General features: G+C 42.8%; 1 protein-coding gene across 1 annotated transcript in view; it reads right to left on the minus strand.

Annotated features, from left to right (window-relative positions):
• The window catches only part of SPATA16 (spermatogenesis associated 16), a 120,472-nt gene that overhangs the window by 42,911 nt on the left and 56,358 nt on the right, over positions 1–21,203 (minus strand). The window contains exons 5-6 of the mRNA XM_034781902.1: positions 6,218–6,365; positions 1,687–1,833 (exon numbers count right to left, since the gene is read on the minus strand). Coding sequence (XP_034637793.1) covers positions 1,687–1,833; positions 6,218–6,365 — 295 coding nt within the window. The remainder of the gene's footprint in view (positions 1–1,686; positions 1,834–6,217; positions 6,366–21,203) is intronic.

The following is a 21,203-nucleotide window of genomic DNA, read 5'->3' on the forward strand; positions in this document are numbered from 1 at the left end:
GGAGCCCGGGAGGGGAAGTGCCTGGCTGGGGGCACAGGGTCTGGAGGCACGGGGGCTGCCCGAAGCCAGTAGCGTTCGGGCAGCCCGGCTCTTAAACAGAGCTGAAGAGTCGGGGAGGAGCAGAGCCGCCATTTTCCCGGACATGTTCGGCCTTTTGGCAATTCCCCCCGGACGAGGGTTTGACTGCCGAAAAGCCGGACATGTCCAGGAAAAAGAGGACGTATGGTAACCCTATGCATTTGCTCAATAAATACAAACATGCAAGGCCTACCTACATACACACTGCTGCTCTGGCTGGTTTCTCGTGCTTCTAAAAATATGTGAGCACCACTTAGGGATTACAAACTATTTAAAGGAAAATTACCCTATTCTTAGACACCTGGAGTGGCCAAATTTACTGACCTGCTGAGCCACATACAATAATCCTAAGAAGTTTGAGAGCTGCAAGACATGCACAACCTATCCTGTGGGGCGGCGCCCACTGGGGTGAGGGGCTAAAGCGCTTAGGCCCCCCTCCATGCAGGTTAGAAGCCTCTAGTCCCACCACCACACTGCAGGGCAGAAACTCCCCCACATCCAGTCTGGTAGGTGGAAAATAACTGTAAAAGAGCTGCATGCACTCACAAGCCACAGTCTGGCCACACCTGCTATACACTATACCCTCCCTTCAATGTTCTCTCTATCATCCTTTGTTTCTGTTTAGCTAATCCCCTTCCAACAAAACCTTCCTTCCAAAAAAATTAAAAGATAGAAATAAATCAACCAACCACAAAAAATCATGGCACTGACGTGACCTTTGCCAACCATCACGTTGTTCCTCCCACCCTTTTGTCTGTCTTATCTAATTAGATTGTTAAACTCTTTGGGGCAGGGACTGTTTCTTACTCTATGTTTGTACAGTGTTTACCAGGATGGGGGCCCCATTCTTGGCTGGAGTCTCTAGGTACCACCATAATCAAATAAATAATTAAATTTAATACTACTTTGCACTCCTACCGTGTATTCCATTGGAAATATTAATTAATTAGGCCTCACAACACCTCTGTGAGGTGAGTGATTTTTAGCCTCACATTCCATATGGTGAAAATGAGGCACTGCTAGATGAGATGACTGGTCTCCAAAGATTACTGTAACACAAGTGCTTTTTGGACAACTAAAGTTTTCTAAGAGTATCTGAGCACCCCACAATCTTTATTATATTTATCCTCGCTACACCTCTGTGAGGTAGAGCAGTGCTAATAACACATGGGGAACTGCAGCACACAGAAATTAAGCAACTTGTCTAAGGAAGTTTGGGGGAGGAGGGAATTGAACTCACATCTCCTAAGTCCCAGGGTAGCACCATAACTAGGAGGAGACCTCCTTCCTCGCTACAGCCAAGTGAATAATTTAAAGTGAATATCTGCCTGCACTGGCATTTGGCAAACACAGTGACAAATGTCTACATAGACAGGGTGGGGAGGAGGAGAGTGGGGCGTGATGCAAAGTGGGGAGGAGTGACAATTGCCCTACATATTCAGGAAGGGGATGAAGTGAATGGTTGTCTGGTTGCATAAATGCGTAGACATATCCACTGTGGCCTGCACTTTAGCATAGTCCCTTGATCTGTGCCCCAACCAGTCCTCTGCCTCTACTGGTGACAAACTACATTGCATTCAAACTACTAGGCAAATCAGCAATGCATACCTGAAAAGGATGGCAGCTTTTTACTTGATATCTTTTCCAAGAATTTCCCAACATCTTTGTTTTTGAAACCCAGGGTCAACAAATATTGTTGAGGAGGCAAAGAAGCCCAATCTGCTGTCTGTGGTAAGATGTGAAGTCCATGAGGATCTGGAACAAGACAGTGATAGCATTTTGCACCCTTGCTTTTTCTTGAGGGCTTACGTTAGCTCCTCTCTTGAAAAATCTTAGCCTCCTCGCTTGAAAAAGAAAAGTGCTAAAAGAGTACTGCAGTCAAGCGAATTTAACATAAAACACCCACCAAAACAAGTGGCCAGAGAAACCCCTTAAACATGTTCGGTGCCAAGGCATAGGTGTAAGTAGTTTTTGAAATTCTGAATGTTGATGAATTTTTTTCATTGAAATTTAAAATTTCACCGCAAAAAGGGTAAAAATGTTCATGAAAATTTTGTCTCATTTTTTGACTAGCTCATCAAAAAATTCCTAAATATTTGTTGTTGAAATTTTTAATTTTAACAAAACAAAACCAAAAACCTCAAACACCACCATCCTGCACAAAAAGCAGGATGACATTTTAGTGACAATGTTCACAAAAACTTTATCCTGTTTTCAACCAGCTCTACTTTTAAGATGCCTAGTAATATAGTCAGAGAATGACAAACACAGAATCTCATTTACTGCTCACCGGCTTACTAGCACATAAATAAAATACAGTGAGCTAGATATTCCTCTTCCCCAGTATTATGCCAATTGCTCTCTATTAACTTTGCTAGAGAAACTACAAAGTTCCACTGATGTGATCTCAGAATGTGTTCTATTTGGTAGAGTCCTTGTTTTACTCATACGCTGTACTCTGAATGTATGCATGTTCTGGATGTGTGCAAATATTTTAAATGAGCTAATTTTGTGCTGTACCATTCCATTCTTTTTATCTCATTTGTATATACAGAGTTTACTTAGCAGGTGGTTAACAGCCAGAAATTATAAATCCCTACCTGCTGAAGTTCTATGTAGCTTTTAATAGGATGCTAGGGGCTTGGAATTGTTGGTTTTAAAAGCCGTACCTATAGTCTAAAAGCTTTCTGCCTCTGATGGATTCAAAAGTTTAAAATAGACTGCATTGTGCATTTGAATTTAAAAATATACCTCCTTTTCTTCCCGTGGATCAAAGGAAAACTTGTGGAGAAATTCAGTATGATACCTCCTTACAATAAGTCAAAACTTGAACCAAGATTTGGATGAATGAATGTTACTGAAATTCATGTTTAAGGTTATTTTAACTAACAAGTTAATGAGAAATCTGGTATTTCAAACTGTATTTTCATAGAAGTGGTTTAGTTCACATTTAAAATCCCAGAGATGAGGGGTATGGAACCTCTCACCTGCAGGTCATAAATACAGACCTGTGCCAATCTGGCAGTGATGGAAAATCATCACTGTGACAGATATGGCAATTTCCTGCAATATCTGTGGGAGATCTTATTGAATTAAGTTTAAATAGCTTTGCAGTCAATTGTATTACAAATGCAAAGTTTATGTATTATTGTGGGATTGTATGTAACTTCTTTAGGGGAGAGACATGGACAATCCAAACCCTGGGAAATTTTATTTGCTTCAACAGACTATTTTAAACAATGTGCCAGACAAGAAGGAACATTCGGGACAAACAAAGTTAAATGGGTCTCCTAGGAAATACCTGGCAGGAGGGAAATGCATAGTCTCACTTTTGGACGCCATCTTTCGAAGCTACACTCTGAGGAGAGAACCATTGTCTCTGACTGACTACCTATCCCCACTCCCTGAATAGCTAAGTTCCAAGCTGTATAAAGGAAAGGCTAACTTATGTTCTTGTTCTGAGGAAAAGCTGTTAAGAACTTGTAATCACAGAAAATCCCCTGGATGGGGTTTGATCACCCACCAGAGATTTTGTTGCAGTTGGGGGTGATCTCTGGTAAGGTTAGCATGTGTGTAGGTTCTTCCATCGTTTTTTAATATGTTGTCTCTGTCATGCTTTCACCTTAAGAATAACTGCTACTTAGAAAGGCTGTGTGGAAACTTACAACAGTGGGCAATTTCCCTGCAGATACTGGCTGTATAGGCCATCTTGCTTGCTGGGGAACTCACAATGTAGACAGGAGCCTATGCTGGTCAGGAGAAAGAGAGATGCCAGTCTCCACCTCAGAGAGGTGACGGCTGAAGAGCCAGGAGCCTAGAGTGGGTGTCCTTGCTGGTCCACGAGGTGCAATTGCCTTGAACTATGACAGTCACTAGCTGAAAGCTCTCTGATGAACTAAGTGAAATGGCTTGGGGGTCTCAGTCCAGTTCTGAATAGACAAGTCACGAACAACACCGCCACAGTTGGCGCTAGCTGTTACCCTTGTCAGCTACCTCAGCAGAGCATCTAGTGACAGTTAATTTTTCCATCCTGGTCCTAAGTTCTCAGCCTTAGAGGGTGCTCCCTGCAGGTCAGAAATGGGGCATATTGGTGGAGAAGCTTGGACTGCAGCACTGCCTATGCTTTACCTGTTCTATGAACATATAAGGGCTACAAACTCCAGAGCTGTGACTTCAGCATCCTTCAGCATCATTGCAGTCACAAAAGGAAACAAAATAAAACAAGCCATGCTAAATTTTTTACTGTTTTTTTTTAACTTGTATTACACAAAAAGTTGCACATGACGAACCCAATTATGATCTCAGATACACAGGACAATTCCCAGAGAAATCAATGAGCCAAATTCTGCTTTCACTTACACCAGTGTCAAACAGAAGTAACTTCACTGAAGTCTAATGGGTGTTATAACCATGCATCTGAGGCCAGAACTGGGTCCATTAGCTTTATTTATAAGCAAAATAATTGATTAAAATGGTCTATAACCAGGTCCTCTCCCTTTCCCCTCCCCTTTATCTTTTTTTCTTTCCTTGGATATAGTAGTGAAAGAAATTAAAAATTAAGGGTGACATTTTCAGAATGCCTATGTGATTTAGGCACAAAAGTCCTATTGACTTTCCAAGCAACTTGTCCTCCTACGTCACGTAAGGTCTTTTGAAAATCCCACCCTCTCTCTATATTGTGGAGATGGGATTCTGTGAGGTATGAGTTTGTCTCCTTTTCAGTCAGGTTCAGGGAGTTTTATATTATACTCCTCTTAATGCCAATACTTTTGTTCCCTGGAAGTTCTCCACAAATTCACATCAGCAAGTAAACAGAAGACAGCTACTTTATAACCTCCGTGACAAATAACAAGTCCCTATTTTCTCTATTTAAAAAAACACCACCACACATAAGGATGTTCTTCAACTTGTAAAATCAAGGTGATCTGTCTTTACAGTGACGTTTTTAAAACAAAACATAAAATGAACAAAATAAATGTGCTTAGTTGTGTACAATACTTGCATGACTTTGTTGTTAGTGCTTGGACTTACTAGTCTCTGTTTGTTTTTTTATTAAGGAAGTTTTTAGTGCTCCTGAAAGGTTCCATATTGATTGCCCTGAAGGATGAAGTCGTTATTCACAGAGCTGGTATGTCATAGCAAGTGGTATAGCCATATAGCCCAATCAATAAGTCTCAGCTCTGACCCAGGGCAATACCTCTAGGAATTAAAGAGCATTTCAGTCTTCTGGAGCATTCTGCTAGAACTGCCCACAAAGTGCCAGTTATAGTGTGGGTTCTTGTGATGGGAGCAAATGTCCTCCAGCAATTCGACATACTGAGAAATTTACCTCTCCCTCTGTCTGATCCCCAGTCATCAACACAGAGTGACACCTTAGGGTCTTCTCATAGTCACTACTGCGCCAAGTAACTCAGTTAGCAATGATGACAAGACATACCGTAGCCCATCATCTACTTTCCTTCTGGACTGAGGCCCTTCTCACTGTGATCTAAGAGCTTATCAACTCAGGAAAAGGCTACTTTAACTCGCTCAACCAGCAGGGGACAATGAGGGTCACACAAAAGATTCCCCTGTTCACACCAAAACTCGATGCCCTCCACTAGATCCCCATTCACTTCTGGGTCCTACTCAATGTCCTGGTTGTGAATGAGGTCAGGCTACCCATTCATGACTGCTGGGAACGATCGATCATTAGTGCCCAGGGTGGGTGAGACCAGTAAGAGGCAGAGGCAGAGCATCATCAGTGGGGGGCTCTTGACTATAGAACTCCTACCAGAGATTAGGGTGAGCCCAAGCCTGACAATCTTCAGAGCACATTGCAAAGCCCAACATACAACAAAAGCTTTGCTGCAATAATGGAAGTCAAAGAATGATGCTTTGAGGCATCATGGGTAAAATTCACCCTTGTGCAGGTTGTCAGTACAAAGCTCTTCCTTAAATTGTGTTTGAGGACTTTAGTGCTACATAGGTCATATGTTGGCCCTCTGCTCAGGGGTGAATTTCACCCCAGGTAAGAGTAAGAATTTGCAGGATCAGGCCCCAACCACCCACAAATCAAACACAATGTCAGCTACAAACACGCAATCCACACAATCCAATAAGGTCCAATGCCACTTGAAGATGTGAAATCCACTCTTACCGGTGTATATGTACTCCACATAATCGGGGTGCTTTTTAGAAAAAGCTTCCTTCATCTTGTCTATTTTGTCAGCCTTTGCTTTTGTTGCAAATGGTGTGTACATAACTGAAAAAGATTCCTCCCTTGTGATGGCTTCTTCAATCATAGCCTAAAAAAAAAGGGAAAGAAATGATACATACTGTGCTGGTAAAAAGTGAACTGCCATTAAAAAAAAAAATAGGGGAGGGAAAGAAAAATAATTGCCGTCACAGCTGATATTTTTCCCTTTAATAATTGTACAGTCATGCAAAGATAACATATTTTGGTCTTGAATATTAATTAGGGAGAAATTCAAATTAGTCCCAGAAAACATTGCCTATCTCATGCTCAGAAAATTAATTTAATGTAAAAAAAAACATTTGTAAACAGTTTTCAGTGCAGTGAGCCTATGTCTTCAATGGGGAAAAAAGTATTAGGTAAACTATCTGCAAGTTAAAAAGACCAAATTGATTCTATGTTCTCTGAAGGTCACATCCTTCACCTGAAGTTTTGTTCATTATTTGGGAGCTGGTTAAACAATACTTTACATGTACGTTACCCCTTGGGTTGGCATGAATCAAGTACTCGGGCTGAATGGAATGTTGGCCTTAAATATTAATTCTATACATAGTTTGCATAAAGAGTGAAATTCATGTTTGTGCAGCGGGCCAGCACAAGGTGCATGCATCATGTAAACCCTTAAAATAGGGCTAAATGATACATTATGTCGGCCTCCTGAACAGAGGTGAATTTCACCCTAAATGGACTACCAGAATAAAATGAGATCACCCCACCCCACACAGCTGAACTGGAGTTAACTGCCAACATAGATCAGAACTAATCTTGCTCAGCATGATTACTGCCCCTGCATAGGGCAGGATTGAACCAGTTTCTGAAACAGCATTGAACACAGACAGCTCATTCTGATTTGCACGTCCTGTTAAATCATGTTCAGCACTGATTCAGCTGCGTCCATTACAGACATACGTTGCATTTTCCCTAATGTCGACAAAGCTTCCATAAAATTGAGACCGCTGAAACATTTCTTCAGTGTAACTTTGTTTGTGTGTAATCATTCACCCAACACAAGGTAAGTGGAGACAATCACAAAGAAAAAGCATAAAGAGACAGATCTCCATATTCCAACAGGGAATAGCCCTCGCATCACATCCTATATCGAAGTGAATCACTGAAAATCTCAGTTTTTGAACTGAGCTTTGAACTGAGCTCTTTTACTGACCGACCAAATAGATCTTACTTCAGTTGTTGAAGTCATTCCTCAGTGATATAAAATTGCCCAGGAAATAATGAGCATATCTGAGCGATGTGCTCAACAGACAATTATTTCTGCTAGCCTGGAATGGAAGACTGCTGTCACGGAGTCCCCGGGCGATGCTCTGGAACTGCTCCCCACAAAGCCAGTCAGGACTTTGGGGAGCCTCCTCTCCCTCGGAGCAGACCGTCTTCAGAGCAAGAAGCTCACACGTCTTCACCTCCTGGGTCTGACCTTGAAGCATACAGCATGTGCCCCTCCGTGCGCTTCCCACAGTGTTTCCGCCCAGGCGGGGTCCTGGGGAAGCCAGAAGTCCTGCACGCACCCCCACTTTGCAGTCAGACTTGACTCTTAGCCAGCCAGTAAAACAGAGGTTTATTAGATGACAGGAACACGGTCTAAAATAGAGCTTGTAGGTACAGCAGTGAACGGGACCCCTCGGCTGGGTCTATTATGGGGTTCAGAGAGCCAGACACTCCAGCTGCACTCCCTTCCCCATTCCCAACGAGCACCCAACTGGAACCCCCTCCAGCCCCTCCTTCTCTGGGCTTTGTCTCTTTCCAGGGCCAGGAGGTCACCTGATCTCTTTGTTCACCTTCAGCTATTCCCTTGCAGGGGGGAAAGGGCCCTGGCCATTTGTTGCCAGGGAGACAGAGTGAGAGTGATTTATGCACACTGGCCTTTATCCCTCCACCTAGAGACTTAAGAAATGCATAGGGGAAACTGAGGCACCCACACAGTATTAAGAGGAAACATTAAGAACAGTCCCGCTTCGTCACAACTGCAATAGGACATGAGCTAAGTATCTGTGTCCTTTTCTATAATGGCCATAAGCAGGTCCTTTTATATGCATTGTACCAATTTACTTCTAGTAGCAGAATACTGGATCCAGTGGAAAGATCTATTCTCTTTGTAGAATGTGTCTCTCAAATGACTTGTTTGTGGATGTGGTTAAGAGTCAGAGGGTCTGCCCTTCATAAACATTTTCAAAAGGAGGCAAAATTCAGAAATAGGCTACTTTATATAGAGAAAACACATGCTCTCAATAGCAAGACAATACCACATATATTGTAATGATACCCACCACATAAATAAATTGTTTCACTCTGCAGGGAGTCAACCAGGATGCCAGGATACACGCAAGGAATTGTAACCCCTATGCAATGTAGGCCCAAAGCCATAGAACCAGCCTATGCAATCATGCTTACAACTCTTGGTAGGAAAGGCACGGTCGGGGGTGAAAGTAACTGAAAGGACTTATCGGTACGCCCGAGTCCTGAGCGGGGGTGTGGCCTCAATCAAAAGAGGCGTGGCCGCAATGGGAAGAGGTGGGGCCTTTAAATCACCCTGGAGCTACCAGCTGCAGAGGCGGCTGGGACCCCCGGGGCTCAGGGGCAAATTAAAGGGCCTGGGGCTCCAGACGCTGCAGAGCTCCGGGCCGTTTAAATCACCGCTGGAGCCCTGCCGTCGCTACCCCAGGGTGGCAGGGTTTGGGCGGGGATTTAAAGGGCCCGGTGCTCCTGCCACTGTGGGGTAGCAGTGGCAGGGCTGCAGTTGCAGGAGCACTGGGCCCTTTAAATCTCCGCCCAAGCCCGGCTGCAGGAGCCCCGGGGCTCTGGCAGTGATTTAAAGGGCCAGAGGCTCTGGCCGCTGCGGGGAGCCCCGGGCCCTTTAAAGCGCCGCTGGCGCTCCGGCAGCCGGGCTTGGGTAGTGCTTTAAAGGGCCTGGAGCTCCCCGCAGGGACCGGAGCTCTGGGCCCTTTGAATTCCTGCCTCAGCCCGGCTGCTGGAGCTCCGGTGGTGATTTAAAGGGTCTGGGGCTCCCCGCAGTGGCTGGAGCCCTGGGCCCTTTAAATTACCGCTGGAGAAGCCGGTCCAGTCCGGCACGGCGTACCAGCTCTTTCACCTCTGGGCACAGTCTTAAAGAGTGCAGTGGACCTTCTGGTCTGTTTCTCCCAGTTTGTAGGTGTAAGGGCCATATAGACTACTCCTCTCCCTTTCGCCCTGGAGTTCTCCAGGGCCCTGCCACAATACGCAGGCTGGGTATTTAGGGTAGCATTTGGAGCTCACTAAGTCCTGTTAGCCTACTCACCTGCCTTCTGCCCACTCATCCATCTCTGCTGGGATGATTTCTAACACTCCAAACCTCTGAGACATGGAAAACAAAACAAAACTCTGCCTTCTTTCACCCTAACTATGGAGTAGGGAAAAGCCGGGATTGAAAATTACCCTGCTCTGCAGTCCAGAATGGACAATATTCAGTCTTGGCCAGTAACAGGTTTAAAATATCTGTTATACCACGAGCCACCAGATGTAGGGACACTAAGGATATGTCTACAAGGCAAAAAAAGACCCATGGTGGCGAGTCTCAGAGCCTGGGTCAAATGACTCGGGCTCGAGGGGCTTGCACAATGGGGCTAAAAACAAAGCAGGTATATATTCATGTTCGGCCGAGAGCCCGGACTCTGAAATTCAGCAGGGTTGGTGGGGAGGGTCTTGGAGCTAAGGCTCCAGCCTGAGCCCGAATGTCTACTCTGCTATTTTTAGCTCCACAGTGCGAGCCCAAGTCAGGGCTCTGAGACGCGCTGCTAAGAGGTTGGGTTTTTTTTGCAGCGTAGATGTACCCTGACTGTTTCCTTCTCATGAGATGGGATAATAACATTCACATGATATATATCTACAGTAGCCATGGCTAGCTCTGGCAAGCTGAAAAATAGTAGACCTTAAAATAGCAACACCATGATTTATAGGAAAGCTCTTTCAGATGTTGTACGTTAGTTTTATGAACTCTAATTTGTCTATCACTCTAGGACTTGCAAAACCTGGCTTTAGAGATGAAGAAATATGAAAAATCGCACCAATAAACTCTTCAAGAGACACATTTTTTAAAAAGCAAAGGCCCAACTATTTGCACACACGCAATCAACACAACTTACAGTTCTAATACAAGTACTCAATGGGGTTGGCATTTTGGTGCCGATATTGGGCACCCATTATTAGCATTTAACCATAAAGCTATAGAAAGCAATTTTCTAATATGTAGTCTAAATGGAATGCATGGGGGCATGCTGCGGTGTAGAGGTTTTATTGGAACTTACTTGCATAACTCACTTTTGGCTTCACCAGCCTTGAGAACAATTCAAAATCATGGCAATAAAACCTTTACACCACCATGTACACATAAACAGTCTGTGCAGTATGCAAATAGGGACTGGGTCAGAGTGCAAGACGGTAAAATATCGCTCAATGGGGAAAAAACAGTTCCTTAGATTTTGGTCCACACTACTACTGAAGGTCCTATTATAATCCAAGAGCAATTTTTTTCTCCAGCTCCGGAGCCTGCATGTAGCTGCTATTTGTTTTATTAGCCCCTTGGATTTTTATGGGCTAAAATCTTTAAGGCCATAAAAACTTCAGCGCATAAAAACTTTGGAACAGAAAACTTTATGCAGTGGGGTCCCTAAAGATTTCTCGGCTGAAGTCTTTATGCACTGAAGTCCATATGCTCAGGGAGACTTCAGCACAGAAATCTACAGGCATGTCTAGGCACTGAGAATGAGATGCTAGCAACTGTTATTCCCTTTCCCGTGTGCACCCAGAGCCCATTCAGTACCCATTCAAGTTAGTGGAAAGACGTCCATTGATTTCACTGGACTTTGGATTGGGACCCCGGAGAACAGGATTGGGAAAGTCATTCTGTTTCCTGCCTTCATGCCTTTTGATGGGCTCTGCAGAGAGGCAGCAGGGAGAGGATGGTGCTAATCACAGAATCTTCACACTCCTGCATAAGGATGGAGGTGGACACCCTCTAGGTAGGCAGAGACATCTCCCTATGCACTACATAAGGCTGTGGCTGAATTTTCACACATGCCTGACACAAGCGATTTGTGATGACATCTCAACGATGGCACTGGCACTTCTTTGACCCTAGTGGGATTAGAAAAGTGGGTGAGGGGAAACAACACCAAGGAACTCAGAGAAAAAGATGGAAAATTCTGGGACTTCCATGAACACCACGATAAACATCTTCCCTACAGGTCATACTGGATTCCAGTCTTTTGGGACTAATGTTGTTCTACCATGTACAATGCATAGCACGGTGTCCCTGCACAGACAGGTGGGATCCCACTTCCTTTAAAAAGGAGAGAGGAAGGAGTGTGGGATCTCTTGTCCTTTGGTCCAGGCTTGCTATATTTATGTATAAACATATATAAAATGGCCAGGTTATACCTAGAGTTAGAATATAGTCACAATGAATCTGAATGCAATTTTTTTTCTTTATAAAAATTTGAAAGATTTTCAAACATTTCAAACATCTCCTCCCCAGACCTCCCAGATTTGGGGCAAGTCAAGCTAATAGAGCCTCCATTCGCTCTCATTCAGGGCTTGATGTAGTGCTCCTTGACTCAGCGGGCATTGAATCAGACCCTTGTTGAGCATTGCAAAGAATCAAAAGTACCCTCTTCGGCAGCACATTGAAACATAGGAATTGCTATACTGGATCAGACCAGTCCCTCCAATCTGGTATCATGTCTCCAACAGTGGCCAGTACCCATTGCTTCAGAGCAGGTACAAGAAACTCTTTAAGAGGAAGATATGAAATAACTCGCCCACAGGAACATTTTCCTTCTATAATCCATGGTTGACATGCCCTGAAGAATGAGGGTTTATATCTTTTCGAAAACTCTTGTTTTGGAACTGTGTGAAATCACAGTCTGTAGAATAATTATTAGGCAGCAGAGTATTTAAATTTTCAACCTCAGATATTGAATCACTGATTCATTTTAATCTGAAATAAAAATACCCATAGGGGTATGGAACGGCTGCTGTATGAGGAGAGATTAATAAGATTGGGACTTTTCAGCTTGGAAAAGAGACAACTAAGGGGGAATATGGTAGAGGTCTATAAAATCATGACTGGTGTGGAGAAAGTAAATAAGGAAGTGTTATTTACTCCTTCTCATAACACATGAACTAGGGGTCACCAAATGAAATTAATAGGCAGCAGATTCAAAACAACCAAAAGGAAGCATTTCTTCACACAATTCACATTCAACCTGTGGAACTGTTTGCCAGAGGATGTTGTGAAGGCCAAGACTATAACAGGGTTCAAAAAAGAACTAGATAAATTCATGGAGGATAGGTCCATCAATGGCTATTAGCCAGGATGGGCAGGGATGGTGTTCCTAGCCTCTGTTTGCCAGAAACTGGGAATGAGCGACAGGGAATGGATCACTTGATGATTAGTTCTGTTCATTCCCTCTGGGACACCTGGCATTGGCTACTGTCAGAAGACAGGATACTGGGCTAGATGGACCTTTGGTCTGACCAGTATGGCTGTTCTTATGTTCAACGTTTCCATGGAATGTTTAAGATTACATTGCTATCATGACGATTAAAAAAAATTAAACTAAAAACATTCCCAAATAAAAAGCTCTGTCTAGACAAAGTCAAGGATTTAAATACATATTCCTTAAACAGAAAGAACACCACATATCCTGTTTATTTCTGACCACCCAACTTGTGTGGAAATATATCAGAGACACCCTATATCATGTCTACGAATGAGCGGTTTCATAGACCTTTTAATGAAACTTAAATTTTAGCCAAAACAATCTTACATTGCCTCTTTAATAACCTCTAAAATTTTGGCAAGAACTCATAAAATGACCAGGTACATTTACAAGAAACAAAGCTTTCCTATGCCAACTTTTCATGGCAGCTGATATAACCACTTTTCTTTAATGAAGCTTTTGCCATTTTGCCTCTCTCCTAACAGACATGGGAGAAGAAACATTACAGCACGGCTGCAAATTCTTCATAATGGTGACAGAAGCTTTTGTGGCTACCCTCCCTAACCTTAAAGTGTATAAAGGTTTAATTTGGAAAATCCAATTATCTTGACATCTAGAGTAGCTAAAAATTTAGACATCTTCCTAGAGCCTTATCGCGGGGCTGCAGTGCATGCTCAGCCACTGTCACATATACATTGATGTTTTTATTGACGATTTTTATGAATGTAATGATATCAGGCAGGGCAAAGCTGAGAGCCTCCTCTACAAATGGTTACTGCTCGGATGCCGGAATGTTACACTTCTTAGAAATATGGGAATACTACAATAGAACCTACACACTGTCCTCTAGATTTTTCCTAATATGAGGGAATATTTGGTAGCTCTGCACTAAGTCTGTCAGTGCTGCAATATGACTATCTTCTTATTGTTGTGTTCTTCTTACGTTATTTTCACTTTTCTGGGGGGAAAATAGGTAGCATGTTCTTTTCCCCAATCTGTTTATGCGATGAAAAATCATATATTGTACTGTAGATGAGAACTTTCTGCTTATCTGCCATGTAATACCTCCTCATTAACCCTCATTAACGTATGTTACATCAAATGTCAGTTTATTTAGGTTCTTAAGTTATTAATGTATTTAAGTCGGTACCAGTTTTTTTATGGGCGGTATATTTTTAAAACCAGCTTTGCAGAGCAGCATAAAAATACATCTGTGTATTCTGCTGAGTTCTAAAAGGTGGAAGCAGAAATGCTTAAGATGGTTACTTTATGGTTCAAGATGTATTAGATATTTTCATAACTGTCATTTTATGTTTTGGGGAAGAGGATCTAGGCTTTACATCCTTCTGTAGAGATCCCTACTCATTAAAAAAAGTGGGTGGCAGGGAAAGGGAGAAGTCTAGGCTGTTACTGAAATTCCCTGAATACATTGTTACCAGTTAGGGAAAGCAATCAGCAAGTTATCTACACATGTCTACAAAAGCTCACCCCCAAATCCCACAGAACATGCAGGAATGATGGCATTGGAAGTGCTCATATATTATGTAACACGTTTACAAGCAAATCATGAGTGACGTCAACTGTGGATGAGAGACTGAATCTGTCCTTTGTGCCCCAGGATAGGAGTCCCAGTGATGAATTTTATTCAGAATTTCTCTTAGTTGTGGGTTGGGGGGAGAATCAAGCCAATGAGACAGAATTATCTGGCATAATGAATGAGGCATAGCTAAATTTGAAATGGGCTAACGGGGGGAAAGTAGTTGCTAAAATCTATAATTCAAAGACCAACTCACTTGGAAATTCAGCGCAACACCAATGCAAAATAGGGTAGTCCACTGAATTGGTGCCCCCACATATTTGTGGGGAATAATGAAGTTGGCCCAAAAAGCTTTTAACCAACATTGCTAAATGTTTACCCTTTCTTTATAAACAAAGAGATTGTTTTGATAGTGAGCAGGAGTAGAATTCCAGCAGCTGAAAAGGAGAATTTAACGTGACTTTGTCCCTGTACAACCGAGCTTTCCTTCTAGCACCCGCTCAAAAGACCTACAGTTGTGGACCTTTGTTGCTGTCAGTGCCTTGGGAAGGTGGCTGATATTTGAATGCTCTGCCCATTATTAGGTTTCTCCAATGATATAGGCAAGGAATTATAAACTGCAGAAGTTTTAAATAGCTTGGTCTCAGAAAGAGAGGACAGTCTCACACCACATGGGTGGAACCAAAGGCTCAGCATCATTCAGTACGTGTACAATCACACCTAGAGGCTAAAATCTACACAAAGGAGTCTGAAGCCATCAACTGACTCCTCAATGTATTCATTGACTCATAGATTTTAAGGTCAGACGTGACCATCATGATCATCTAGTCCAGTGGTTCTCAAACTTGTTCCGCCATTTGTGCAGGGAAAGCCGCTGGCGGGCCGGGCCGGTTTACCTGCCGCATCCGCAGGTTTGGCCGATCGTGGCTCCCAGTGGCCATGGTTGCTGTTCCAGGCCAATGGGAGCTGCTGGAAGCGGCACAGGCCGAGGGACTTACTGGCCGCTGCTTCCAGCAGCTTCCATTAGCCTGGAGCAGTGAACCGTGGCCACTGGGAGCCGCGATCGGGCGAATCTGCGGACGCGGCAGGTAAACAAACCGGCCCGCCCGCCAGGGGCTTTCCCTGCACAAGCGGCGGAACAAGTTTGGAAACCATTGATCTAGTCTGACCTCCTGCACATCGCAGGCCACAGAACCTCATCCACCCCCTCCTGTAATAGACCCCAGCCTCTGGATGAGTTATCCTCAAATCATGATTTAAGGACTTCAAGTTACAAAGAATCCACAATTTACACTAGTTTAAACCTGCAAGCGACCTGTGCCTATGCTGCAGAGAAGGCAAAAAAGCCCCAGGGTCTCTGCCAATCTGACCTGAGGGAAAATTCGTTCCTGACCCCAAATATGGTGATCAGTTGGACCCTGACCATTTCTGCAAAACCCAACAACCAGACACCAGGAAAATAATTCTCTGTAATAACTGAGAGCCCTCCCCATCTAGTGTCCCATTATCGGATATTGGAGATATTTGCTGCTAGCAGTCGCAGATCAGCTACGTGCCATTGTAGGCAGTCTCATCTTACCATCTTCTCCATAAATTTATTGAGCTCTGTCTTGAAGCCAATTAAGTTTTGAACCTCCACTGCTCCCCTTGCAAGGCTGTTCCAGAACTTCAGTCCCCCGAAGGTTAGAAACCTTTGTCTAATTTCAAGCCTAAACTTGTTGATGGCTAGTCTATATTCATTTGTTCTTGTGTCAACATTGGTGCTTAACTTAATTAACTCCTCTCCCGCCCTGGTATTTATCCCTCTGATTTATTTACGAGAGCAATCTTATCACCTGTCACCCTTTGTCTGGTTCGGCTACATAAGCCAAATTCTTTGAGTCTCCTCCCATTCCCAGAGGTTTTCCATTTCTCTCATCATCCTAGTAGCCCTTCTCTGTACCTGTTCCAGTTTGAATTAATCTTTCTTAAAAATGGGACACAGTATTCCAGATGAGGTCTTACAAGTGCTTTGTATAATGGCACTAACACTTCCCTATGTCTACTGGAAATACCTCTCCTGATGCATTTTAGGATCGCATTAGCCTTTTTCACAACCTCATCACATTGGCGGCTCATCCTGTGATCAACCAATACATCCAGATCTTTTCCCTCCACTGTCACTTCCAACTGATATGTCCTAGCTTATAACAAAAATTCTTCTTGTTAGTCCCTAAGAGCATGACCTTGCTCTATTCAATTTCATCCCATTTCTATTACTCCAATTTCAAGGTCATCCAGATCTTCTTATATGATATTCCGGTCCTCCTTTGCAGTGGCAATACCTCCCATCTTTGTGTCAGTTGCAAATTTTATTAGTGCACACACACTTTGTGTGTCAAGGTCATTAATAAAAATGTTAAATAAGATTGGTCCCGAGACTGATCCCTGAGGAACTTCACAAGTAATCTCCCTTCAGCCTGACAGTTCACCTTTCAGTATGACCTGGTCTCCTAACCTAACCAGTTCCTTTCAGTTTTCATCTTAGTCCCCATATTCTCAAATTTAACTAATAATTTTCCATGTGGAACTCTATCAAATGCCTTACTGAAATCCAGTTAGATTATATTTGCATTTCCTTTGTCTAAACAATCAGTTATCTTTTCAAAGAAAGATAAGAGGCTGGTCTGGCATGATCTATCTTTTTAAAACAATGTTGTATTTTATCCCAATTACTGTTTACTTCTATGTCCTTAACTACATTCTCTTTCAAAATTTGTTCAATTGTACAATTGAGGTTAAACTTACAGGCCTGTGGTTTCCCAAATCACTTTTCCCCCCTTTTCTTAACAATACGTACTATATTGGCAATCCTCCAGTCATAGATCTACTCCTGAGTTTACAGGTTCATTAAAAATCCTTGCTATTGAACTTGCAATTTCATGTGCCAGTTCCTTTAATATTCTTGAATGGAGATTATCCAGGCCCTCTGATTTAGTCCCATTAAACTGTTAGAGTTTGACTTCCACCTCAGATGTGGTAATTTCTACTTCCATATACTCCCAAACTCCTAATTACTCTAATTAAAAACCGAGGCAAAGTATTTGTTTAGGTGTTGGGCCATGCCTAGATTATCTTTTATCTCCACCTCATCCTCAGTGTTTAGCAGTCCCATTTCTTCTTTCCTTGTTTTCTTTTTATTTATATGGCTATAGAACCTTTTACTATTGGTTTTAATTTCTCTTGCAAGGTCCAACTCTGCTTGGCTTTTGGCAGTTCTCCCCTTTTTCCTAAACTTTCTGATCTCGAAGAGGTAGCTTTCCTTGCTGATCCATGCCATCTTCCATTTCTTGTAGGCTTTCTGCTTTCTCATAATCACATGTTTGAGATGCTTGCTCATCCAGCTTGGTCTGGAACCCTTACCTATGAAATTTCCCCCTTACTTGGGATGCAGGCTTCAGATAGTTTCTGCAATTTTGGCTTAAAGTAATTCCAAGCTTCTTCCACATTCAGATCCTGGAGTTCTTCAGTCCAGTCCACTTCCCCTTTGAAATCAAGAATCCTAGTTGCAGATCTATTTTTGTTTATCCTTCCATTTAGTTTAAACTAAATTAGCTCATGATCACACAAACCAAGGTTGTCCCCTTACAACTAGTTCCGATGAGCTCCTCACCAGTACGAAATCTAAAATGGCATCACCTCTTGTAGATCTGGAGAGTATTCGGTGAAGAAATCTGTCAGCTATCACATCCAGGAAAATCTGGACCCTAGTATTATTTGTAGCACTTGTCCTCCAGTCTCAAAATATGGGGGAATGTGAAGTGACACTGAGCGGAAATACCCCTTGAAGGGGACATGGAATGCTTATTTCTGGAATTTTCCAGGGGCCTTAACAGGAAAAATAGAAGCTGACATGAAAGCAATGCAAAAAGCTAAAGCTCACTGAAGGAGACATCAGTCCTACTTCCCAGCACACAGTTCCATGCCCTTTGGGAGCCAGATCCAAACATGAGACGCTTAATCAGTCAGTGACAGACTGAGACAGACATGGTCTGCCTACGAACAGGATGACGTTATTGGGTTTCAGAGACACATCAACTAACATGACTGGGCCAGTGCAATGGTAGATTGCATTTTATGTAAGTGAAGAGTTGCTGATCTAGTGGCCGCGCAACTTGACTATATGTAGAATTAAGGCATGTTTTTGAAAACTACCGACTGTTTACTCCCTTCTAAGAGACTTCATCTAAAGCTCTGTGTGGTATCCCCCCTTAGAATAAGAGCAGATGTCCAAGTGGAAAGTCATGTGGCAGTTAATACTTCTAGGAACTGCACACGCATTGCTTCATCTCCTTTCAGAGAGGAGGTGGTATGCAGTGATGGGGGGAAACAGGATAATGGATGCATAACTCCTGAAGAAGACCTGCAGCCTGGGAGGGAGGTGAGGCTGGGTTTTCCTGACGTTTCCTTGGCAGCCTCCTGGATGGGTCTAGATTCCCCCATGAATCTTCAAGCTCTTTTCCCTCTGCAGTCTAGTAAACCCATCCCCTAAGCAGAGTATGAGTTCAGGATCCTGGCATTTTCATATTATTTTTGTTCCCTCCTGCATTTTTTAAAATGATATGGACCTTCTGTTACCCAACCAGATTGCTCTCTTTTTACACCTCATTTTTACAACATGATTTATGGGTCTTCATTAATGGTTAAAATTTTTATTGGGTTTTGTATTGTGCTTTATATTGGGATTTCAATAGCTATTGACTATGACCAAGATATGTATTGTCTATTACTTTAAACTGAAATATTGGTTAAATAAATCCATCCCTTCTGAAATTAGAGATAATTAAACCATTTGTTTTAATAAGAGCGACATTCAAAGTGTTAACTTCTCAATGGATGAAAAAATTGGTATGATTCAACCAGCAATGACCCTGCCATTAATTATCTGATATTAAAAAAATATTACTAAGTAGAAATCATGTGGAAGGGAGGAAAATTAATAAAGGGAAACGACTGTGTGGAAAAAAATAATTTAAAAATAACCTGGCTAGATACATACAGAAGGCTGCCTGGATGAAGATACTAATAACAACTACAGCAACAAAACGTCTTTAAAATAGCATCAGACATGATATTAGCTCACTGCTATTTTATGGAGCAGTGAAAAATTCAAGTACAAGTGATTGGTACAATCTCATAAGCAAAGGGACAAAACATTACAGAAACTCCAACTGTGATTAGGATTCTGATGGCAATGGGGTTGTACAAACACTTCCTCAGTGAGGAAGGATGGTCAAGTGGTTAGTGCAGTAGCCTAGGCTGATGCAGACCTAGTTTCAATTCCTGCTTTGCCACAACTACCCTGTGTGATCTTGCACAAGTCACTTGGTCTCTCTCTGACTCAGTTTCCCCATCTGCAAAATGGCAATAATAGAAATTCCATACCTCATAGGTGTACTGGGAAGAAAAATATATTAAAGGTTGGGAGGTGCTCAAATACTCTAATGATGGAAGCACATACTAATAGGACAGTTCCTGCCCTAAAGAGCTTATAATCCAAATAAGTATGACAGAGAAGAAATAACTTTAACTGGCTGTAGATCAGATCTTAAGTGACTTACTCAAGATGACACAGGAAGTCTATGGCAGAGTCAGGAGTTGCAGCCAGGTCTCCTGTTTTATACAGGAGGTTAGATTAGATCATCACAATAATCCTGGGTGGCTTTAAGATCGGTAAGAGTTTACAATGTGTATACAATATATATATAAAGGCAAACAAACACAAGAGAAGACATAGGTCATCAGTGGAGAAAAAAAAAGTCTAAGCGTTACTATAATGAGAAAGGACTGTTTGAACCGGCATGTTTTAAGGAGGGATTTGAAGGAGAAAGAGGATTTTTGGCAGATGTTGCCAGGGGTAGGGGCAACCCAAAACTAGAGACTCATAGACTCATAGACTCATAGACTTTAAGGTCAGAAGGGACCATTATGATCATCTGGTCTGACCCCCTGCATGCTGCAGGCCATAAAACCGTCCCTACCCCTTCCCTGGACTCTGCTGTTGAAGTCCCCAATCCTGTTTTAGGTGACTTCAATTGGCAGAAACCCTCCTGCTAGAGATCCCTGCCCCATGCTGCGGAGGAAGGCGAAAAACCTCCAGAGGCTCAGCCAATCTGCCCTGGAGGAAAATTCCTTCCCGACCCCAAATATGGCGATCAGTAAGACCCCGAGCATATAGGCAAGAGTCTCCAGCCTGACCCCTGTCAGCCATTATACAATTTACCTACCATTTCTTGGTTTTCCTTGACTACTATGTTTTACCATTAAACCATTCCCTCCATAAATTTATCTAACTTAATCTTAAAACCAGACAGGTCCGTCGCCCCCACCGTTTCCCTCGGAAGGCCGTTCCAATATTTCACCCCTCTGACGGTCAGAAACCTGCGTCTAATTTCAAGGCTGAACCTCCCCACGGCCAGTTTATGTCCATTCGTTCTCGTATCCACATTAGTACTAAGCTGGAATAATTCTTCTCCCTCCCTCGTATTAATCCCTCTAATATAGTTAAAGATAGCAATCATATCCCCCCTCAGCCTTCGCTTTGTCAGACTAAACAACCCAAGCTCCTTCGTCGAGAGGCAGACGAAGGGAGAAATAAGGTGAAAGGATCAATGTGATCATAAGGAACAGAGGAAGAAAAAAATGCTGAGATTTTGATGGAGGCAACATGATAATAAAGAGCTGTATCTATATGGATAAAGAGCCTCAATTTTACGCAGTAAGAGGAAGCTAGCAGTGGAAAGATTCAAGAAGGGTGATAACACATTCAAAGCCATGGAAGAGGCAGAAGATGGGCTGTGAGTCTTATTCCAAAGCAAAATCACTG

The sequence above is a fragment of the Trachemys scripta genome, chromosome 9, assembly GCF_013100865.1.
Source record: "Trachemys scripta elegans isolate TJP31775 chromosome 9, CAS_Tse_1.0, whole genome shotgun sequence".
Classification (NCBI taxonomy): Eukaryota; Metazoa; Chordata; order Testudines; family Emydidae; genus Trachemys; species Trachemys scripta.